At 43.3% G+C, this 19,857-nt stretch overlaps 1 protein-coding gene across 1 annotated transcript in view; it reads right to left on the reverse strand.

Annotated features, from left to right (window-relative positions):
- The window catches only part of cdon (cell adhesion associated, oncogene regulated), a 45,431-nt gene extending 25,986 nt beyond the window's left edge, over positions 1–19,445 (reverse strand). The window contains exons 1-2 of the mRNA XM_031286993.2: positions 18,947–19,445; positions 3,098–3,236 (exon numbers count right to left, since the gene is read on the reverse strand). Coding sequence (XP_031142853.1) covers positions 3,098–3,170 — 73 coding nt within the window. The 5' untranslated portion in view covers positions 3,171–3,236; positions 18,947–19,445. The remainder of the gene's footprint in view (positions 1–3,097; positions 3,237–18,946) is intronic.
- Between the last annotated feature and the right edge of the window lie 412 nt (positions 19,446–19,857).

The raw sequence follows: 19,857 nt of genomic DNA on the forward strand, positions 1-19,857 counted from the left end.
GTTCACAGATTGGAATCAGTCATTTTGTCATAGGTTGGCCCAGTGCTTGAATCGGACCAAAAAAGGTGCCAGTACGATTATTCGACTAATCGGCCGTTTTGGTCTTAGCGGAGTCAGATTTCTTTATTCGATTGGTCATTTCTTTGTGCTTTTTCATGCTGCGTGACTTTTTCCCCCCCAAGAAAACGTATGAACACATTTCTCGTAAACACAAGATTTAAAGTGGTGCTTTTGCATGATTCTTTGTGGAGAAACTCGGTTTGACTGATTAGTCGACAAAATCCTATGAGTATGAGTCGCCTAAGAATTTCTTTAGTCACAGTTCTTAAGAACAGCCCGACAGTATAGCAAATCTTTGAATTTCCAGTGTCTCACAGTTATAGTATATCGTCACTATTTAAATATCACAAAAGGTTTCAGAAGTTGCATGACATGCTCATCATGTGTCTTGGATATATTTAGATTCATATATATATATATATATATATGTTGTAGGTTTGTCCCGGAATAGTCGACTAATCAATCTACGGAGCCTGATTCGACTGCCGACCCACAGTCCAATCATCGCAGTGTCTGAAAAAATGTTCTTGTGAAACAAAGGATCATTCCATTAAGGATGCTGAATGTCGGATTTTACATAGAATCGCTTGTTTGGTTGTTTTCCAATAAATCATAATATATAGCCATGTGAGATATATTTTGGTATAAATATAAGCCTATTAACAATACTGTTATTAACAATTAGAAGTAAGGGTACTTATGTGGACAAAAATTTTTTTTCACAATTGGTGAGTGGTACTGGCTCATTTCCGGCACTGGGTTAGCCCAGATTACCAAAGTCATGTTGTCATGCAGATAGATGTCTCCCTCCACCCAGAACAACCCAATGGGGGTGCTCAAAGAAAACCCAGAGACACACATCTCATAGAAAAATTAAACTATCTGGATGGCTTTCATATTTTTGCAGATAGGTAATAAAAACAATAATGTTGAATTTTGGGGCGAACTGTCCCTTTTTGCTGTATTGTTTTTGCCATACAAATTCAAAAGCTCTGCTATCAGTAAAAGCATGAGGCTACATCGACGTCTTCCTGATTAAGTTTGACTTTCAGGACGCACCAAACCCTCGTTTGGCCTGCTGTGATGTTATCATGCTATCGGCTTCTTTAGCATTCTAGTGGACGACAGGATAGACCTAACCTAAACCAGATGTTTCAAACAAAAAAGAAAAAGAAATGTTTGTATAAATTATTACTTTAAACTTGCAATCATTTATTTTTTTGGCCAGTTGTGAACAGGAGACTCCACATCAAGCGGAAAAAAAAATAACCCTAACACATTCAGCAGACACAGAGAAACATTCATTTGGAGTCATGTTTAAGGTCTTGATGAATTCACGTCCAACATTTATCCTCCTTTTGGCTAAAAACAGCTGCTATGTTGCTGCTAGAAACTGAAGAAAGAATGCATGAAAGCAGAGTCTCTTATCATTGCTGTGGGACACATTTCACATTACACAATCATTTGCTCCATTGTTAATGTACAAATAATGGTTTGTGATTTTAACACATATCAGCTTTAGAACAGGGGTTTTTAATGTTTTTTTTAATAGAGCAGGGACCCCCTAATACATATATTGTATAAAATTGAGTTGCATATTAGGGATAGACCGATTATCGACCCTGGCTGATTATCGGGCCTTTTTTGGCAGTTTGCAGATTATCTGGATCAGCGTTTTATTTGCCTGATAACCGATAAATTAATACATACTGTGTATATATGTTTGTACTTATATTGTTATATTCTGGTGATTGATTCTCTTAGCCCTCTTGTATTTAGGGATTGTGTGACGCGCACCTACAACACCAAAACAAATTCCTTGTATGTGTAAAAAACGTACTTGGCAATAAAGCTTTTCTGATTCTGATAAAGTTAATGAATTTAAAAAGTGGTCTACTTTGGCTCGGCTACAGCTCTGTGTCTGTCCCTCTGCTTCGGTTTCACTCACCACTGAGTCTGACTTAATGTCCCGCCCACAACACTATCTGACTCTCTGTTACTGGGGATTATGTTGAAAGTTTCTCATTTATTAAATACTTACTTAAAGCATTTAAACAAAGATTTGTGTAGGAGTTTGTAACATTCCAAAATATTAATTTTGCCTTAAAGATTTTGATTTTCACTGTGAATGCATATTGGTTCCAAATATCGGTTATCGGTTTCATTAACTACTAATAATCGGTATCGGTATCAGCCTTAAAAAACACTATCTGTCCATCCCTATTGCATATTAAACTGGGCCTACAATAACATGTAGGGCGGGCTAAAGCCTTTATCCATACCGTTTTAGTGCATAGAATACTAAGCTATTAAAATAATAATTGTTGGCAGGATTTAATAAATCATGTTTTATTGTTAAACATACACTACGGGTCAAAAGTTTGGAGTCACTTTGGGGACAGAAATGTCCATTATAGACAGAATACCAGCTGAGATCAGTTGCATTGTTTTTTTAATCAGGGCAGCAGTTTTCAGATTACATTATGTGCTTACATAATTGCAAAATGGTTCTCCAATGTTTTCTCAGTTAGCCTTTTAAAATGATATCAGATTAGTAAACAGAATGTGCCTTTGGAACATTGGATGAATGCTTGTTGATAATGGGCAATGTAGATATTGCATTAAAGATCAGCCACTCACTCAGATCAGCTGGTATTCTGTCTATAATGGAGTGGAATGAAAATTTCTAAGTGACCCCAAACTTTTGACCGGTAGTGTACGTGTAGCACAGTGAGCCCTTAGGATGAACCGTATCTGTGGATAACTACCTTACTGGCTACCTTACCTATAGGCCAGTAAGCCTATCATCAGTGGGTTTTTTCTCACAAATAGGCTGATTTATATGTGCTAATAATATGTTGGATTCATGATACGACATTTTTTGTTTTGTTTTTTAAAATTAACAATCATTTGGTGGGCCCCTGCAGTAACTCAGAGGACTCCCTAAGGGTCCCAGACCCCCTGTTGAAGATCTTTGCTTTAGGGGGATCACACCACTTCCATCTGTGTTAAGCTGCGAGTAGGACAAGGGACTTACATGAGCAGCCGATGAGCAGGGCCTGGCTGAGACACAGCACAGTTGACAGGAGGACCCTGAGGCCACTGTCCATGGTGCACTCTGACCCCTGCCAGCAGCCGTGTTGCCCGGTGCGCACACCCTCGTCTGTTCAGCAAACCTGCAACCCACAGCAGAGAGGGGGAAAAAAAACCCCACATCAGACCAGAAATGTGAGTGGAGTCATGACAGCATCAGTATGAGCAAAAGAAGACCTGAGCCAGATATAAACGACAAAACGAGCTGGGAGGAGGATTTCAGAGAATCAACTGGTTTAAAGAGTTTGTTTCACAAACTGGAATTTCTGTCAGTCCTGGAAGCAGAAGGTCCGGGTGTGGTGTTCGGAGAGGACTGTCTTTAATCTCAGGTCTGACAGTGTAGACAGGAAGAGTACCAGCTCTCTTTAAAACAATGCAGACTTCAGATTTCCATTCATCTGCCAGTTTGTGTTTGCCTCCCAGCTAGGTCTGGGAAATATATCGATATTATATCAACATCGATATACGAGGCTAGATATCGCCTTAGATTTTGGATATCGTGATATGACACAAGTGTTGTCTTTTCAAGGTTTTAAAGAGCTGCATTACAGTAAAGTGATGTCATTTTCTGAGCTTACCATAGGCTACTGTTCTAGCTGTTCTATAATTTGTCTTTGCCCACTTAGTCATTAAACCCTTGCTACTGATGATTATTTATCAGAACTCTCATTGTGTTAACATTATGTGAAAGCGCCAATAGTCAACCCTAGGATAACGCCGCAATATCGACATCGATGTATTTGGTCAAAAAACATTGTGATATTTGATTTTCAGCATATCGCCCGGCTCTAGTCTCAGCCGAACCTTTCCGACCCAGACACGATCTCCCACAGATAAGTCGAATCTGGTCTTGTTTCTTTGCAGGACTTTTTCTGGATCGTCTGTGGCAACTGTGTAGCTCTTCTCCAAGTGAGACTTAAGATTTTGAACATACTGAGAATGGTCCTCTGTCACAGGTAGTCCAATTCAAAGTCCAAGCCAATCGGCGTCCGAACATGAGTTTGCAGGGTGAAAATCCAGTGACATCATTCTTAGATCAGTGGATCTGAGCGGGGGGGTGGGGGGATCTATTAGCTTCCAAATGAATCCTGTACGACAATCCTTCTAATCTTCACGACACATCCTCTTTACACACTCCTTGATCTCCACCTCCCAGCCTCTCCTCTGACCCCTGTTCTCACCCACTGCCGTGTCTCCACGGAGGCTGGAATGTCCACCCCGCCACCCCCCTGCCTCTCTCTCCCACTGGGCCGCTGAGATCTCCCGCTAATGGAGTGGCCGTGGAGAGACTGTCGCCTCACTCCTAATATCACTCTCTTGTCACACTGTGTTGCTTCCTCATAGGTTCACTGTAGCCTCAAGTGCAGGCCCAGACACACTGGAGGGCACGTAATTAGGAGCATTCCTCTATCCTTTTCAACCCCGACCCCTCCTCCTCCTTTTTTCTAAGAGTAATCCAGGCAAGCTTTGATCCCAGGTTCCTGGTTGGTTACCAGGGTTTGAGCCTGAGGGGCGGCGGGACAATGGCCGTCAAGCTGTGATATTCACGCTGGCGCTTCGGTGGCTCGCAGGCGTTAGCAGAAGGGCCGACCTGGGCAGAAGGCTGGGTCAAATTAAAAAGGATGATGTCTGGGTGGGATCGGTGAAGCTGAACAGGTTTCTATCCCTCATCCTAACATTGTTTCATCAGGCAGGTCAATTTATTTAGCCTCCTCTAAAGGCTGCAGGACGGCGAGAAAATGACAACTCTGTCCCAGTGGGGAACAGTTTGGAGTCGCGCTGCAATGATCTTCCATTCATCTCTTGATTCATTTTCTGAAACAATTTTGTTTATCTGGAACAAGCAAATGCTTTTCTGCACTTTTGCTTGACAAATGGCCTGAGACACATCCATCCTCTCATTATCCAGTGGTGGAATGTAACTAAGTACATTTACTCCAGTACTGTACTTAAGTCCAAATGTTGAGGTACTTGTACTTTACTTGAGTCTTCTCTTTTCATGCCACTTTCTACTTCTACTCCACTACATTTCAGAGAGAAATATGGTACTTTTTACTCCACTACATTCATCTGACAGCTTTAGTTACTAGTTACTTTACACATTAAGATTTTTTTACACACAAAATACATGTAGTTTATAAAATCTGATGTTTTATTATAAATGAAACTAGCTAACAATATAACGGCCTACAGGTCCAGGAAATAATAAACTCTCCCAGCTCCTGGCTGGCTCCTCCCCTTCTCACCCCGAGGTCAAAGGTCAGGGTGGAGCAGAGAGAGAGAGGGTGGACCAGCGGGTGTCTGGTGGCCCTGGGCCGGCCCCCAAGGGTCACCTCCAGCGCTCCCTGTTTCTCACACATTACCAAACACTCCACACGCAACAGGTGTAAAAGTGCTTAAAAGAAACTAGAGCTGCAAAGATGAATCGATTTCGATTAGTTGTCAACTGTTAAATTAACCGCCAACTATTTTGATAATCGATTAATAGGTTTGAGTCATTTTTTTTTTTTAAAAACTCTCTGATGTCAGCTTGTTAAATGTGAATATGTTCTAGTTTCTAGAGATGGCCCGATACCTGAACTTGCGTATCGGCCGATACCGAGTACTAATCCGATACCAGTGTGTCATATATTTTATTATGTTTTAACAGCTGTATACTACTATCCCTGTATGGATGTGATATGATTTCTATCTTTGTTGTCAGTCTGGCTCAGGTTAAACTCTTTGTGAAACATGAACGCCACAGAACTTTCTTTTATTATGCAGTTTGACAGTCAGTTATAACGGAAAAAGAACATAAATAAACTACTTTAACGTAGATTTTCTTTAGGGTTTTATTACGTGGTATCGGATCGGTGCATAAACTCCAGTACCTCCCGATACCGATACCAGCGTTTTAGGCAGTATCGGAGCCGATACCGATACCAGTATCAGTATTGGAACATCTCTATTAGTTTCTTCTCTCCTCTGTGACAGTAAACTGAATATCTTTGAGTTGGGGACAAAACAAGACATTTGAGGACGTCATCTTGGGCTTTTGGGAAACACTGATCCACATTTCTCACCATGTTCTGACATTTTGGAGAGCAAACAACTAATCCATTCATCCAGAAAGCAATCCACAGATTAAACAACAATGAAAACTATCGTACGTTTCAGCCCTAAAAGAAACATTAAAAACTAGTAAACACAATCACGTTTCTGACTACAACGTCACGACGACTTCATTTGGACTTTAGGATTGAACATACTGCATTATGTACGCTCTGCATTTCAGGCTCCAGTTTAAAGTGTGTGCATGCTCATTCGAGCAGATCAAACCCACATCTCACAGGCTAGCTTCTCATCCCACAAGTTGTAACAGGCGCTGCACACTGCCCCCATGTCATCAGTGGAAACTATATCTCTCCCTGCCGGAATAATGATATATAATTACAATAATAACAACAGCGCTATAAAAAAAAAAAGCCAAGCGCAGGCACCTTGGCACATTGTATGATGAGAAACCGGAGATGATTCTGAAACTCCCTCTCTCTGTATCCACCTTTTCTCTCTCTTTTCTTACTTTAACCAGTGACTTCCTCCCAGCGGGTGTAGCAGTCGGGCACTACAGCACCGACTGGGTGCCCTTGTGTAAACACACACACAGCTGCCTATCTCGCCCATCGATCTGGCTCAACGAGGAAACACAGGGGCATCATTCCTGCCTCTTATCTGTTTGGCTTTCCTCTTGACATCCGCCACCATGAAGCCGCCCCAGTGGAGACAGACAGGATATCTTGTATCCCTCATCACACAAAGAGTCGTCCCGATGCTGGCTGCACCGGCTGCATGGAAAGGCAGGCAAGTCCCGCTTCTTCCTGAGCAGACGCCCAGACGAAAGCTGGAGCGGCCCTTTGGCAGAAGGGGGAGTACCTATCACAGAGGGCCGTGCAATAATCAAAATTGTAATCGTGATTATGATTTCAGCTCCTAATGATCACAAAAACAGAGTTATCGAGAAAAACGATTATTTTGCACATTACGTTTTGCAAGTACACTCTTATTTTGTTTTGTGTTCTGAATGAAAAAAAAGTTCAAACAGGAAAAGTATGAAGGGAGATTTCACAGTTCAAGGTGTTTTCACTGTTTTTAAGTTCAATAAATGCACAATCTTTCCAAAGTTCAATGAGTAATCATGTTAAATAATCCTGATTTCAATACCGACCAAAATAATCGTGATTATGATTTATTTTTCCATAATGGAGCAGCCCTACTATCACATGAAGTCTGCTGGGCCAGAGAGCCGTCTCCTCTGGTCCCACGTTGGTCTGCGGCCAGCCCACTCCCTCACTCCTCTCTGCTCCCCTTCTCAAAACTCCAGACTATACTCCTTAAAGGAAAAAATAAATCCTGCGTTCCACATTTCCTCCTCCTATCCCAAATCTGATCTTGTGTTACCCTCCTGTTATTGCACTTATGTTGGAGATGCATGGCCATTCTCAAGGCGGGATGATCAGCTATAAATTGACGAGACATCCAGCGTACAAAACAGACCGTTGAAAGCTGATATACAGACACAGGGACAGTTCATGAAAATAAATGAGTTCAGTGTCAGTGAGTTCAAGTGGAAAAGTTCCTATTTTTTTTGAGTTTTTTTTTTTTGACCCATGTATGTTTGGGAAATGTCTGACTGACACCTGGCTTAAGTGTGTGAAAGCGAGAAAAAAAACAGCAGTCTTCTTAGACAGCGTGAGCCCCTCACTCAGTCTTACTTTTTTTTCTTTTTTATTATTATTATTTTTTGTAGTTTATCCATCATGTTCCCTTTCAGAGAAATCCATAGTAGAGATGTAGTGTTGAGAGGCAGCACCTTTATTTATCTATTGTGGGAGTAATACAAAACTCTGACACAGGAATAGCACCATATATCCCCTGGTAGGACAAGAGGGATCCTTGGTGATGACACAGGAGAAAATAAACACACTGACAGGCTGCCCTCAGGGAAGGGAAAGGGGTTCGAGTTCTGGGGGGGGGGGTTAGCACCTGCACTTCTTTTTGGCCTCCTCTCTGCAGGAACTACTTAAAGCCCCATCTGCCTGCATGTGGGGCTGGGCCCATATCCCTGTCATATTGGGTAAACAGGGACAAAGGCAACGCGGCGGAGCATCAAAGACCTGCAGGGCAGAGGAAGAACAGGTCACAACTGGTGCTGCTGACTGAGGCGGGGGCCCGGCCTCTCCGCTTCACAACACTGCACAGCTGAACAAAAGTCAACGGCAAACATCACGAAGTAGGACTGCACACTTTATATTGTTTTTTTTAATCGTTATCGCGATATCAACTGGCGCAATAAGCACATCGCGAAAGACGCTCCGAGATCTCGAGTTAGTTGAAAGACAGTACAGGGAGGAAACTGCACTTTAAAATGTAATTATTTTTTTTTTAAGTGGAGCCTTTTATAATGAATTCAATGTTCAATTTGTTCAATTAAAGAATGTTGGAAATGATTTCCTTTCATTTGTTTTCAATTCAACAAGCAATTTGCTGCATTTATGCAGAACACTGAAAGCAGCAGAATTAAGCGCGACTTTTAATTTATCGCAAGTAATCTCGTCATAGCGATATTCAACAACGCTATCACAAATTGCCTATTTTGGTCATGTCGTGCAGCGCTGTCATGAAGGCGCTCCAACATGGATTCGACAGCAGGGGGGGCAATCCTGAATGCTCTGGCAATCAATACCAGAGTGGTATATACTGTATATCCAGTCAATCAGAAAGGTGTATCTTAAAAAGAGAGAGAGAATTGTAACGAATGCCTGGAACTGGATGAAGCTCAGAGTTGGAGATGAAGGCGTTCAGCGTGAGAGAGCAGTGGGGCGTACAAGACAAAGAGCAAGTCTTTTCCGGTATGATGGTCTAATCTGACCTGTGCGCTAAAACTGATTCACATGCTATACCCCAAACCTGTCTGCACTCGCCCCACATCTCATGGACAGAGGATCTGCAGCACGCATTCCTCAGCCACACACACACACACACACACACACACACAGGCAGAGAGAGAGACAGAGAGAAAGAGACAGAAACACAGACACAGAGAGAGACAGAGAGAAAGAGACAGAGAGTAAGAGACAGAGACAGAGAGAGAGACAGAGAGAGACAGAGACAGTGAGAGAGACACACACACACACACACACACACACACACACACACACACACACACACAGACAGAGACAGAGACAGTGTTAATGTACATATAACTGTTCATTGTGTTTTGTCTGATGCTTTGGCAACATTGTTATTGAAACTTTCATGTCAATAAAGCCCCTTGAATTGAATTTCAGAGACAGAGACAGAGAGATGGACACAGAAAGACACACACACAAACACATAAACACACACACACACACACACACACACACACACACACACACACACACACACACACGAGATGGGAGATACATCGAAAAGAAAAGCTCTCTGGGAGAGGAGTAAAAGGAGATGGGGGTAAAAAGAGGTGAAACATTCACGAGGAGGTAACAAGTTGCCAAACCCCGACTCATTTCTCCTCCCTCTTTATTTGGCTCAGAGATGGGCGTACAGATAATGGCTGAGCTCGTTTCCACGTCTGCCAAAACTGGCTGGTGATTCAGCCTATCTACATTCAGCTCGGCCCAAAAAACCTCGGGAAGAACGTCCTGAGAGAAGAGACTCTAGGGGACCATTATGGGCTTCTTCTGCTGGTCTGGGTGAGCCCACTGAGGCAGCCCTGGGCTACTGAGGGAACTAATGAGTGGAAAGACTGGGCCTCTGGTGGTCTGTTGAGACGTTATTAAAAGTGGGACAGACTTAGAGAATGGGAGTGAGCTAAAAAAAAAAAAAAAAGGGTGAGAGAAAGAGAGGAAAAGAAAGAGAGACATTATTTGGAATCCAATAAGGGAATTAGGAGGGGAGAGAAGAGGGGTCCTTTTTTCGTTTCACAATGAGAAAAATCACATTCAAAGGGTTTAGTCAATCCAAAATTCAAAATGACTGCCCTTGTCTGAACCTGACATCCTGCAGAAAGTTAATGCAAGTCCCCTTGATAGATGATTTAAACGAGTGTGACTGCAGAAGACAAATGAGATACACCTTCCATGGACAGTCTGTATTTCAGACACTGCTGTCTCTGTGTGTGTGTGTGTGTGTGTGTGTGTGTGTGTGTGTGTGTGTGTGTGTGTGTGTGTGTGTGTGTGTGACCGCAGGAGGACAGAGCAGAAGCAGTCCGGGAGGCGCAGGGTAACGGCGGGGCCACGCGGGTCCCAGAACCCAGAGACGCCGCAGCCCTGACAACACGGCCGTGGTATGGGATCAGAAGAGAGGGGGAATGAAAGGAGAGGCCCCCGGGGATCAGACAGTCACATCCCACAAAGCCCTGTTTACCGAGGACACACATCCACCCCTCCCTTCACCCCCCGCCAACATCTCCGTTCACCAAAAAGCCCGACCCTCCCAAAGTGCCAGGGCCGGGACCTGGGAGACAGTGCTAATTCTAGCCCCAAGGCTTGTTGGCCGCGGACACAAACAGAGAGCTGAGAGGGGGGAGAGAGAGAGAGAAAGGGAGGGGAGGTAGAGAGATTGAGACAGAGGGGAGAGAGAGAGTGGGGACTGAATGGTACAGTATGTAAGACCCATCTTAATTGGAGATTGTTCTGCAATGCCTTGTTTTTCCTGGGAATCGGTTCGAGGGGGGAGGGACAGGAGGGTGGGGAGGCGCGGTTGTTTCCCAAGGACCTGAACAGCGGGATTAACCACAGGGGCGAAACTCAATAGCGGCCTCGGACACTGGAAACAGATCCCCGGGTATCGCCGCCATACAAGGCCACCTCGAGACCCTTTTTGCAAAGCGCATGTAACTAACAACCCTGCCCCATTGTCGGGGCACTCTGGACCCTTCCGGCTGATTTCACAGGCTTTTCAGCCCACAGGGGAACGACTGCTCAGAAGAAAAAAGGTAATTCTGATGGAAAGGAGGAATGCACAAGAGAGCCGTCTTGCCCGCAGGGCGCGTTATAACACCGATGTCCAACATGAGTGCCAAGAGTCCGATTCTTCACGCCAGGCGAGAGACGAGCTGGGATTGTGCAGCCGTGGCACCCGAAGCCAGAGGAGGCCACACATTCCTCAATATCAGCCGTGATTAGAGAGAGAGATGATGGGAAAAGACGTCGATGCAAAGGGGAGGGAAAAAAATGATCACGTTTGCCAAATGCCTTGAAAATGTCCACCTTCGCACGGTGGGGGGGAGTCGAGACACTATCTGTGTTTTGAAATGCTGTTGTGTGGGCTGTGAACTATTGGGCATGCAGTGATCTGATCCAGCTCCCCCTCCTTCTCCCTTCAGTCTCTCGTCCCTCCCAAACTCTCCTGGATTCCATCACTGCCCGCGTCTCTACGGCAACAAGCGGCGAAGACGCAGACAACAGTTTCTGTTCAGTCTCCTCCTGATAGGTCCCTGGCTGCCGACCAAAAGTACTTTCAAACCAAAAACATACTGCATATTTAATAATGCAATTCCAAACATGTGCAACCAAAACAAAGTGGCAGGGGTGTCTAAATAGACACTAACAAGAGGTTGTTCAAAGTCAGTATTAAAAAAAAAAAAAAAAAAAAAACACATTGAGGAATAAAACTCAACGGAGATGCTTTCAGGGTGTTTGCCTCGTCTTTGTTTGTCACTTGAGAGGCGTGAGAAAGAAAGTACACACGGAGTATTTCTCAGAATGATAAATTGACTCTGCAAATATAATGGAGCGATGTATATTCACAAGATTCACAAGGGGGATGTAGGACAGAAAACGTTGCCTGATCTCCACATCCAGCCGGCCTAACAAAAACAAAAAAATGTTAAGATATAATTAGTCTTCTTCACCAACTCCACAAATCTCTTGCAAAAACCCAAACAAACCAGCACCCTCGTACGTACGCGTTTGAGGATCCAAAGATAAATATGCAGTCCCGAACTGAGTGTGTAAATGCTTTATTTAGTTTGTCTAAATGTTTATCCGTCTCGCCTTGTAACACTCCACGCTTGTTGTGCGGCAATCGAGTGATCACAAAACAAACTTGGTGGTGATTCGCCAACACACACACACACACACACACACACACACACACACACGCACACACACACACACACACACCATCTAAGATTCCACTTCTGGCTCTTGGTATAAAAAACTCAACATATTTAGGGTCCAGGGCTGTTCTTTGCTGCAGTGTTGGAGGTGAGAAGAGCTTTCGGGCAGATGACGTAGTGCTCTGATAGAGCCAAGAGAAACACAACCTCAGTCATGACAACAGCAAAACATAGCAATAATACAGAAACCATGGCGTATGCTTACTCAGTGCATTCTCTGGGTAGGTTTGTGTGCGTTTGCTACTGTGTAAGAGCACCACGAAAGCAATGACAGTGATTTATTTGACTTGATTAAAGTCAGTCGAACCCGGGATGTGTTTTCATTCATCACAAGGCAGAAATGCATCATGCAGCATGCTGAGAATCTGCTACAATCTTCCCAGAACAATGCAGACGGCTGGACCAATTATACGTTGTATCCTTCTGGCTTAGATTCCTCCGTTCACTTTGAATATCTTTTATAAATGAGGGGTTCCATTGCTCCCTAAGGGGCTACATCTTGGAGCAGGGAAGGCCCAAAATGGCACCCCCTAACCACAGGCCCAGAGGGAGGCAACAGCAGTACCCACACTGCCTCACACTCTGATCTGGGAGAAAAACAGCCCTTCAAACAAGTAGCCTGTTTGTCAGCCGGAGGGGAGTGCCAGCCACTAGTTTTGCCTTAATATAGTCTTGCTGATCCTTGCACTGGCTTTTCAACAGCACACATATTCTGGTTCGCAGAAAACCCATGTCAGATGTGACTTATTGGTTCAACATTTGAAATAGAAAGCTGTGGTTGCTCACAGTTTCAAGAAGAAAAGACTCTAACTCTTCGGAGCCCGCGCTGGGGCAACAGACTAAGTCAGGCATATTTAGCGGGGTCAGTTTGCAGGAAGGGAAAAAGAAATGAATCTTGCAAACAGGAAGACGCTGAGGATGCAAAAAAAAATAAAAAATCCCCAAGAAATGTTCTGAAATACAAAGGTCCGGTTCAGAAGTTCACTCCCTGAAATCTTCCCCTAGGGCTGAGGAATCATTAAGAACACTACACAAGACAAGGCTGCAGACAACGGGTCTCGTCGTATCTTTGCTCGGCAATTATGAGAAAGATTGTTGTTTTTGGCGAGAGGCGAGTATTGTGTAAAAAAAAATGCCACGTCACACCCTCCTGGGGTACTTTTTGTTCTCTCTCATGCACGTGGTGGTGTCATGCATTATGTTAAAGGCACATATACTACAGCTACACAAGCCACAAAGTACTCCCTCGCAAATGATTTTGAGCACATAATAAAAAAGGCATCTACAAAAAAGTAAACTGCAATCCGTAAAACAAAAACAAAAAAAATGGCAGTGTGCTTTAAACGGCTCAGGACTGACAAAGTATTCTGCAGTGAGTGCAGCCAGCTACGTATAAGATTTGATTCTACAGTACATCACTTTTTTTTCCTACAGTAAAATCATGGTCTCTATCAAAGTGTCCTTCTGTCACACAAACTGCTGCTGAGGTATTTTTATTAACTGTACCCGTCTGGACAATAACCATTTTTCCGCAAAGCGCCGTGTGTGGTATTAGGTTACATTCCCTTATCATGTTGAGAACATATATGTACAGTACATATAGGTACATATATATATATATATATAGGCCTGTATTTCCATTACGTTAACAGAAAACAAACCCATCTTCAGAGACGAAGCAGAGCTCCTCGCCCTGCATCTCTGCAGCCTGTACGGCTTCGTCCCGCTGCACTTCGGTGGCTGGCTGGAACATCTGTTTCTGCTGCTCCAAAAACTGTTTGTTTGTCTTAACAATTACGGCCCGATGTTTCTCATTTCATTTCTCAAATCTCTCGAAAATCATTATCCAGTTTCAGGTCCTTCAAGGTTCTGAATTTTTTAGAAACCCAATACGACCACGTGTTGAAAGCTGGTGTTTACAGTCGGCTCACCTTTGACATTTCAGAAGGAGTCGTACGGGAGGAAGCATGCAGCCTATCTGTAACCTGCTGGAGCAACATGCTTGCATAGTGAAGCGAGGCAGCACCGGGCTGTTTGGATCATCTGTCAGAGTGGGGAGGGGGGGACATGGAAGAAACGGGGAGGGCGGGGTCCCACAGAGAGACACATGCGTTGTGTAGTTAAAATAATGAAGGTGTGAGCTCCGAGCAGATTAGAAGTGCTACTAATGACAGCTTCACATAAACACGAGTGACACCTCCAGCTACCGCGTTTGCCTTCACAGCTTCTTCAACACAGCTTCAATGTATCCAACTCCACTCACAGCGTGTCCCTGGAATAAATTTAGGGAAGGAAAACGGAGGGTGGAAAGTACTTTTTTCTTTTTTTTTTGTTAGCACTGCAGCTGCAGGGTGCACTCACCAACCCAGCAGTCACGAGAACTCAAACTCTCTCTCTCTCTGACCTGCCCATCTTTCCCATCGACCCCCTGCTCATGGCTGCTGGGTGTTGTCAATCAGCACCCCCCCCCGGCTCCTTGAACATGGGGGCTCTTTGGCATGCTGCCCAAAACTCTCTTCTGTCCATCTAATGGGGCCTGAGCTATGGCTCTGTCCTTGACGAATGGGAGCTGAAGCTCACAGAGTAAAGGCCAGCATTATCAAATGGTGAAAAAAAAAAAGGCTGCAGTATATGACTCAATCCCTGAGCAATGAGAGTAAACAGGAGGGCTATGTGTCAAGAGTTCAAAACAAGCCAGGTTTTTTCGTTTGGGAAATAGTTGCTCAGCGGGTCAAACGCCAACCATACAACAGCCCACTAAATTCTACTTCATTATACTAAGAAGCTGAAATGGATTAGCCATCGGAGATTTAGAAAACGAGTAAGGCTTCATTACAGCTGTCAAAATATTGTGATGATGATGAAAAATAAGGTGGCTGCTCAGAAATTTTGATTTTCTCTCTTGTTTTATGACTCGCCGAGAATTGTTCACAGCCAACGGTTGATCCTTTGGAGCAATAAAATGACAGATCAGTGCGTTAAAACCAAATAAACAACCAAACCACGTTGTGATTTAGGTTTTTTAAATTCACTTTCATTCGCTTTAGGGCCAGGGCTGAGGTTTGCTGCCTGGCCTCCAATCTGTACGGCCTAGAAAATGAGAATGACGTGCCCAAAATATACTTTAGTCACCCATTTAGACACACCCTCTCCCACCACACTGAGCACCAATAGACATACATCCACTTTACCATCACGGGAATCCTTCAGCAGCTGGAAGCACGGCTGCGACCAACAATTTGTTTTCATCTGACGACTAATTGTTCCGGTAGTAGACTATTGGTTTAGTATTTTCTCCTCCTAAACTTGGGAACCTGAGATGTGCTACCTTTTCTTGACTTTTTGGAACATGACTATTGTTTCGATTTATTGATTTTTGTTCGTCCTATAAACTCTGAGAAAGTAAAGCCCAAAGTAGTTCGCAACTGATCGAATAACCGTACCAGTACTAACAAAAAGTGTCTTTATTTTAATATCAAAACAAAGAAAAGAAAAAATGTCACTCATATGACCACACTTCCTAGTTTTACCTTTAATGAATCATGATCGTTACTATGGGAATCCAGCTCTTAGCTCAACTACTACGATTCAACAATAATTTGTCATTGTTGGAGCGTATATGCGGCTGTGTGATCAGAAAAATCAAAAAGAGCCATTATGAGAGCAGCGGCTGGTATCATTACACATGCTTCCATTCAAATTGCCCACTTAACATAGTTCTCCTACAGCAACATGTGTTTATCATTAGCGAGCACCCTAATGGCTCTAACATTATTCGTGCTGGCTTAATGGCAGAGCTGTGCTTTGTTCAGCTCTGTCTGATAAGAGTTAATGGTTTATTAATTTCCCTACGAGTCACACAAAAAAACGCTGCGAAAATACAAAACAGAACTCCGAGGCTCTGTCAGTGTGTGATTCAATCACATTACCAATAGTCACATACTAAAAATAGTCCACAGGTCTTTAAGTTCAGCTTGAAATCCACCATGTATTGGTCTTGTAGCTTTGGATTAATGGGTCTATTTTGTTCTATTTTCTATGAAAAAAAAAAAAAACAGGCCGATCAACACAACGCCAGGTTGAAATATTTCCAGCAACAAAGACCAGAATGTAACACAGCCAATGTTGTAGTAGTTAGAGCGAGGGAGAAAAGTATTTAAGGAAACGTGGTGAATCATGGAGGGAATTGAGTTAGAATGTGGCAGGTTGAAAAGGAAAGTGGCCACACAAAAAAAAAAAAAAAAAAAATGAATTAACACCTTAGGAAAAACCTCCTGGAACAGACCCAGTATCAAAATCTGAGGAAGGATTTAAAGTGAACGCCGTCAGCGTCCGAGCCCTAACACAAAGGGCAAATCTCTCCCTGCCCCTGTCAAAAGCTCGCCCGATATTGGGGAGCACTGAAAGGATTTGAAAAGGCATCGGAAGTGTCTTCTTGTTCCCCCACCGACGCGACAATGCACGAGCAACTGTTTGAACTTGAAAGTGTTTTATCTGAGAGCAGCCATGTGTGTCCCACTGACTGGATGTCATGCATTCGAGAGGGATTCAAGACTTTGTTCTCGAAAACTTTTTAAGTGTTGGCTTCTTCTGAGAGTTAGCCCCCCTATGTAACAAAAGTCCCCGGAGCTCCGATGATAGTGAACAGCAGACACAGGAAATGACTTGGGGGCGGGAAATAAGTGAGGAACTTGTCTCATTGTCACAATGTTACTATCATTTTTACTCTGTCATCCGTTTTTTTGTGCTCTGAAAGACATATATGGTGCCTCTTTAAATCTGCATGCATAGTGTGATGTAGCCTACTTTATAAAAAAAAATAAAAAATAGCAACATAATACAAAACTAACTTTACTCATTTGACATTTTTTTTAACAATGTGGATTAATGTTCAAATTGAAGAACAGGTCTGTCTATGACTCAAAAACTCTATAAAGTTTAGAGTTGTTATCCTTTAAAGATCCTGAGGTGCAGCGGTGCGGATGACAACCCAGCGAGGCCGGAGTAGAATAAGCTCATGTGCACACTTGCACACTCAGTCCTGAGCTGTTAGTCAGGGCATTATTTGACACACATCTAATTTTTGTTCTTGTTTTTGGAATTCTTCCAACATTGAAAAAAAAAAGAGTGGATAAAATGTGAAACTGAGCCAATAGGAACAAGGCAGAAGCTGTTTGATGATCTTGATCAGACTACAAACACATCTGCATCTTTACTAAGATCCCTCTCTGCCTCTGGTGTGTGTTTTTTTTTTTTATCGTTTGTATAACTCAACTAATCCCCAATCAAAAATCAGCAAAAATCACATTCCCAATCAGTAAACAATGACACCTTCATGCAAGCAGGCAGGTAGGCTACACTTGCTTTTCTTTGCAGTGATTTGTGCACTTAGCCAAATTTTACAGCAATACCAACATGGATTTACCAAACAGACATTTATGACACCCTCAGGGGATGTATCTACAACAATAAAGGCTCTCTGTCTTTGGAGAGGGGGGAGGGGGGGAGGACACCAAATATTAGTCTAAGCCACCATTCTGCATAGTGGTCAGTGTGGCTGAAAGTTGGCTCCTAAAGCAGATCTGTAATAAAAAAAGTATAACTTTAGAACAAAGTAGCCTAATGCTTCACATAGACCCTGTCCATTTTCACCTTTTATGACTGTGACACCAATGTGTCAACGGAGGGACATAATTGCCATTTCTAAAAAAAAAAAAAAATATATATATATATATATATATATATATATATATATATATATATATATATATATATATATATATATATATAAGATTTCATCTTTCAAAGCAAAAATGCAGCCGCAGGCCATCTGTTTTCAACTGGAAGTGTCCCTGCCTTCCAGGGCTGTTTACCAAACAAATATGTATGCCTTTGCTTGCTTACATTCACCTCTGAGACAACACAGTGCCCTAAACTGTGTCGGAATGTATACATACAGATAACTGCTGAATAACAATGAGAATTCAAATCATTTGGGGTAATTTTAGCCAAAATACAAAGCATGGTTTTACACAGAAATGCTGCTCAGTCTTTTTCTGTGTGCAGATAATAATCTAACAAAGATGTAGCCTGGAGTCAGCAAAATCCAAACTGTAGTAGGCTACACAATCATACTCTGACATTTATAAACTTAGAGAAATCAAATTTTCAATAATCTTAGTCATGTTGTCAATGCAATGAAGGAACTGGACGTTAAGGAAGTCATTATTTGGAGTCAGAGTAGTCTATGTAGGCAGGCTACATGCAACAATATATAATGTGGACAGTTAGTTAATTCATGAACAGAATGGGAACAGAACGGGCGCCCCCGTCCACCAGACTGCCACACATACGGAGCATGTAGCCTGCTGCCTCTCCGTGCCGCGGCTCTCTACTTTACCCATAATACAAAGTTAGGAATACACGGTCATGTTTGGGAAACAGATTAAACTGGCACTGTGGTACTCTCTGCTTCTCTGAAGGTCACTTTTTCTTTTGTTATTACCAGAGAAGCCCAGCTGGCATGGTGCGTAGGCTACACCGAAGCCTGCCCCCAACCCGCTCCAAGCCCCCGGCCAGCCGACCCGGGACTCCCCTGCCCTGTCTGCCTCCCCTCCGTCCCGTCCTTACCTCTCGTGCAGGAGGGCAAAAGCTGCGAGCCGTCGGGTGAATTAGCACCAAAAAGCATTCTTCTGGAGGCAAATCCGTACGGGGCCCTCCATTAGACACGGGCTCAAAGTGCGAGACGACGGGAGGAACATGAAAACAGCCGGAGGTGGAGGGGGTGAAAGAGAGTTTTGTAGACCCGCAGAGCAGCGCAGGCTTCGGGGGCCAAGGTGCGACAACTCCCCCTGGTTTAAACTCGAGTTGAGGTAGTGAAGACTTTTCTCCTGGGAAGTTTGAAGTCCTCGTGTTGGATAAAAGCGTTACGTCCCGACACTACCTCACTGTCTGTCTGTGTACCCGTTATTGTAACTCTCCCCCAGGTCTCGGTCTCCGTCTCTCTACCGCTGCCTCTTCCACACACGCATCTTTGAAGCCAGTGTCGAATTGCTCAGCAAATCATGGCAGCGGCGAAGCTGGTCGTCAAACCCAGGAATGTCCCAGCCCCACAGCTCAATACGGCTCCTGGAGAGGGGAGGGAGGGAGAGAGAGAGAGAGAGAGAGAGAGAGAGAAGAGGCGGTGTTACCCATATAGACTATGCATTAACAAGTTTTACAATCGAACGAGAAAAGATAATAAATCAAACTTCCTCCTTCCTCCTCTGCGCACTTACCTGTGCGACTTATTGTTATCACTTGAAGGTTAATCCACTTGAACACATCATTCCCTTTGTTTAACAAGATGTACAGTATATAGGCTACATCACAATAAGGGCTTTAATGGGGAATAATACATTTTCTTTTAAGTTGGAATTTTGATTTACTTATTGATCTACAAATTACAATGAATCCAGGAACAACATGTATTTGTTAACCAAGAGAGACAGACAAATACATTAAATTACATAATAAAAATCTTAAAAACCCAAATTGCATCA

This window comes from Sander lucioperca, chromosome 5, assembly GCF_008315115.2.
Source record: "Sander lucioperca isolate FBNREF2018 chromosome 5, SLUC_FBN_1.2, whole genome shotgun sequence".
Classification (NCBI taxonomy): Eukaryota; Metazoa; Chordata; class Actinopteri; order Perciformes; family Percidae; genus Sander; species Sander lucioperca.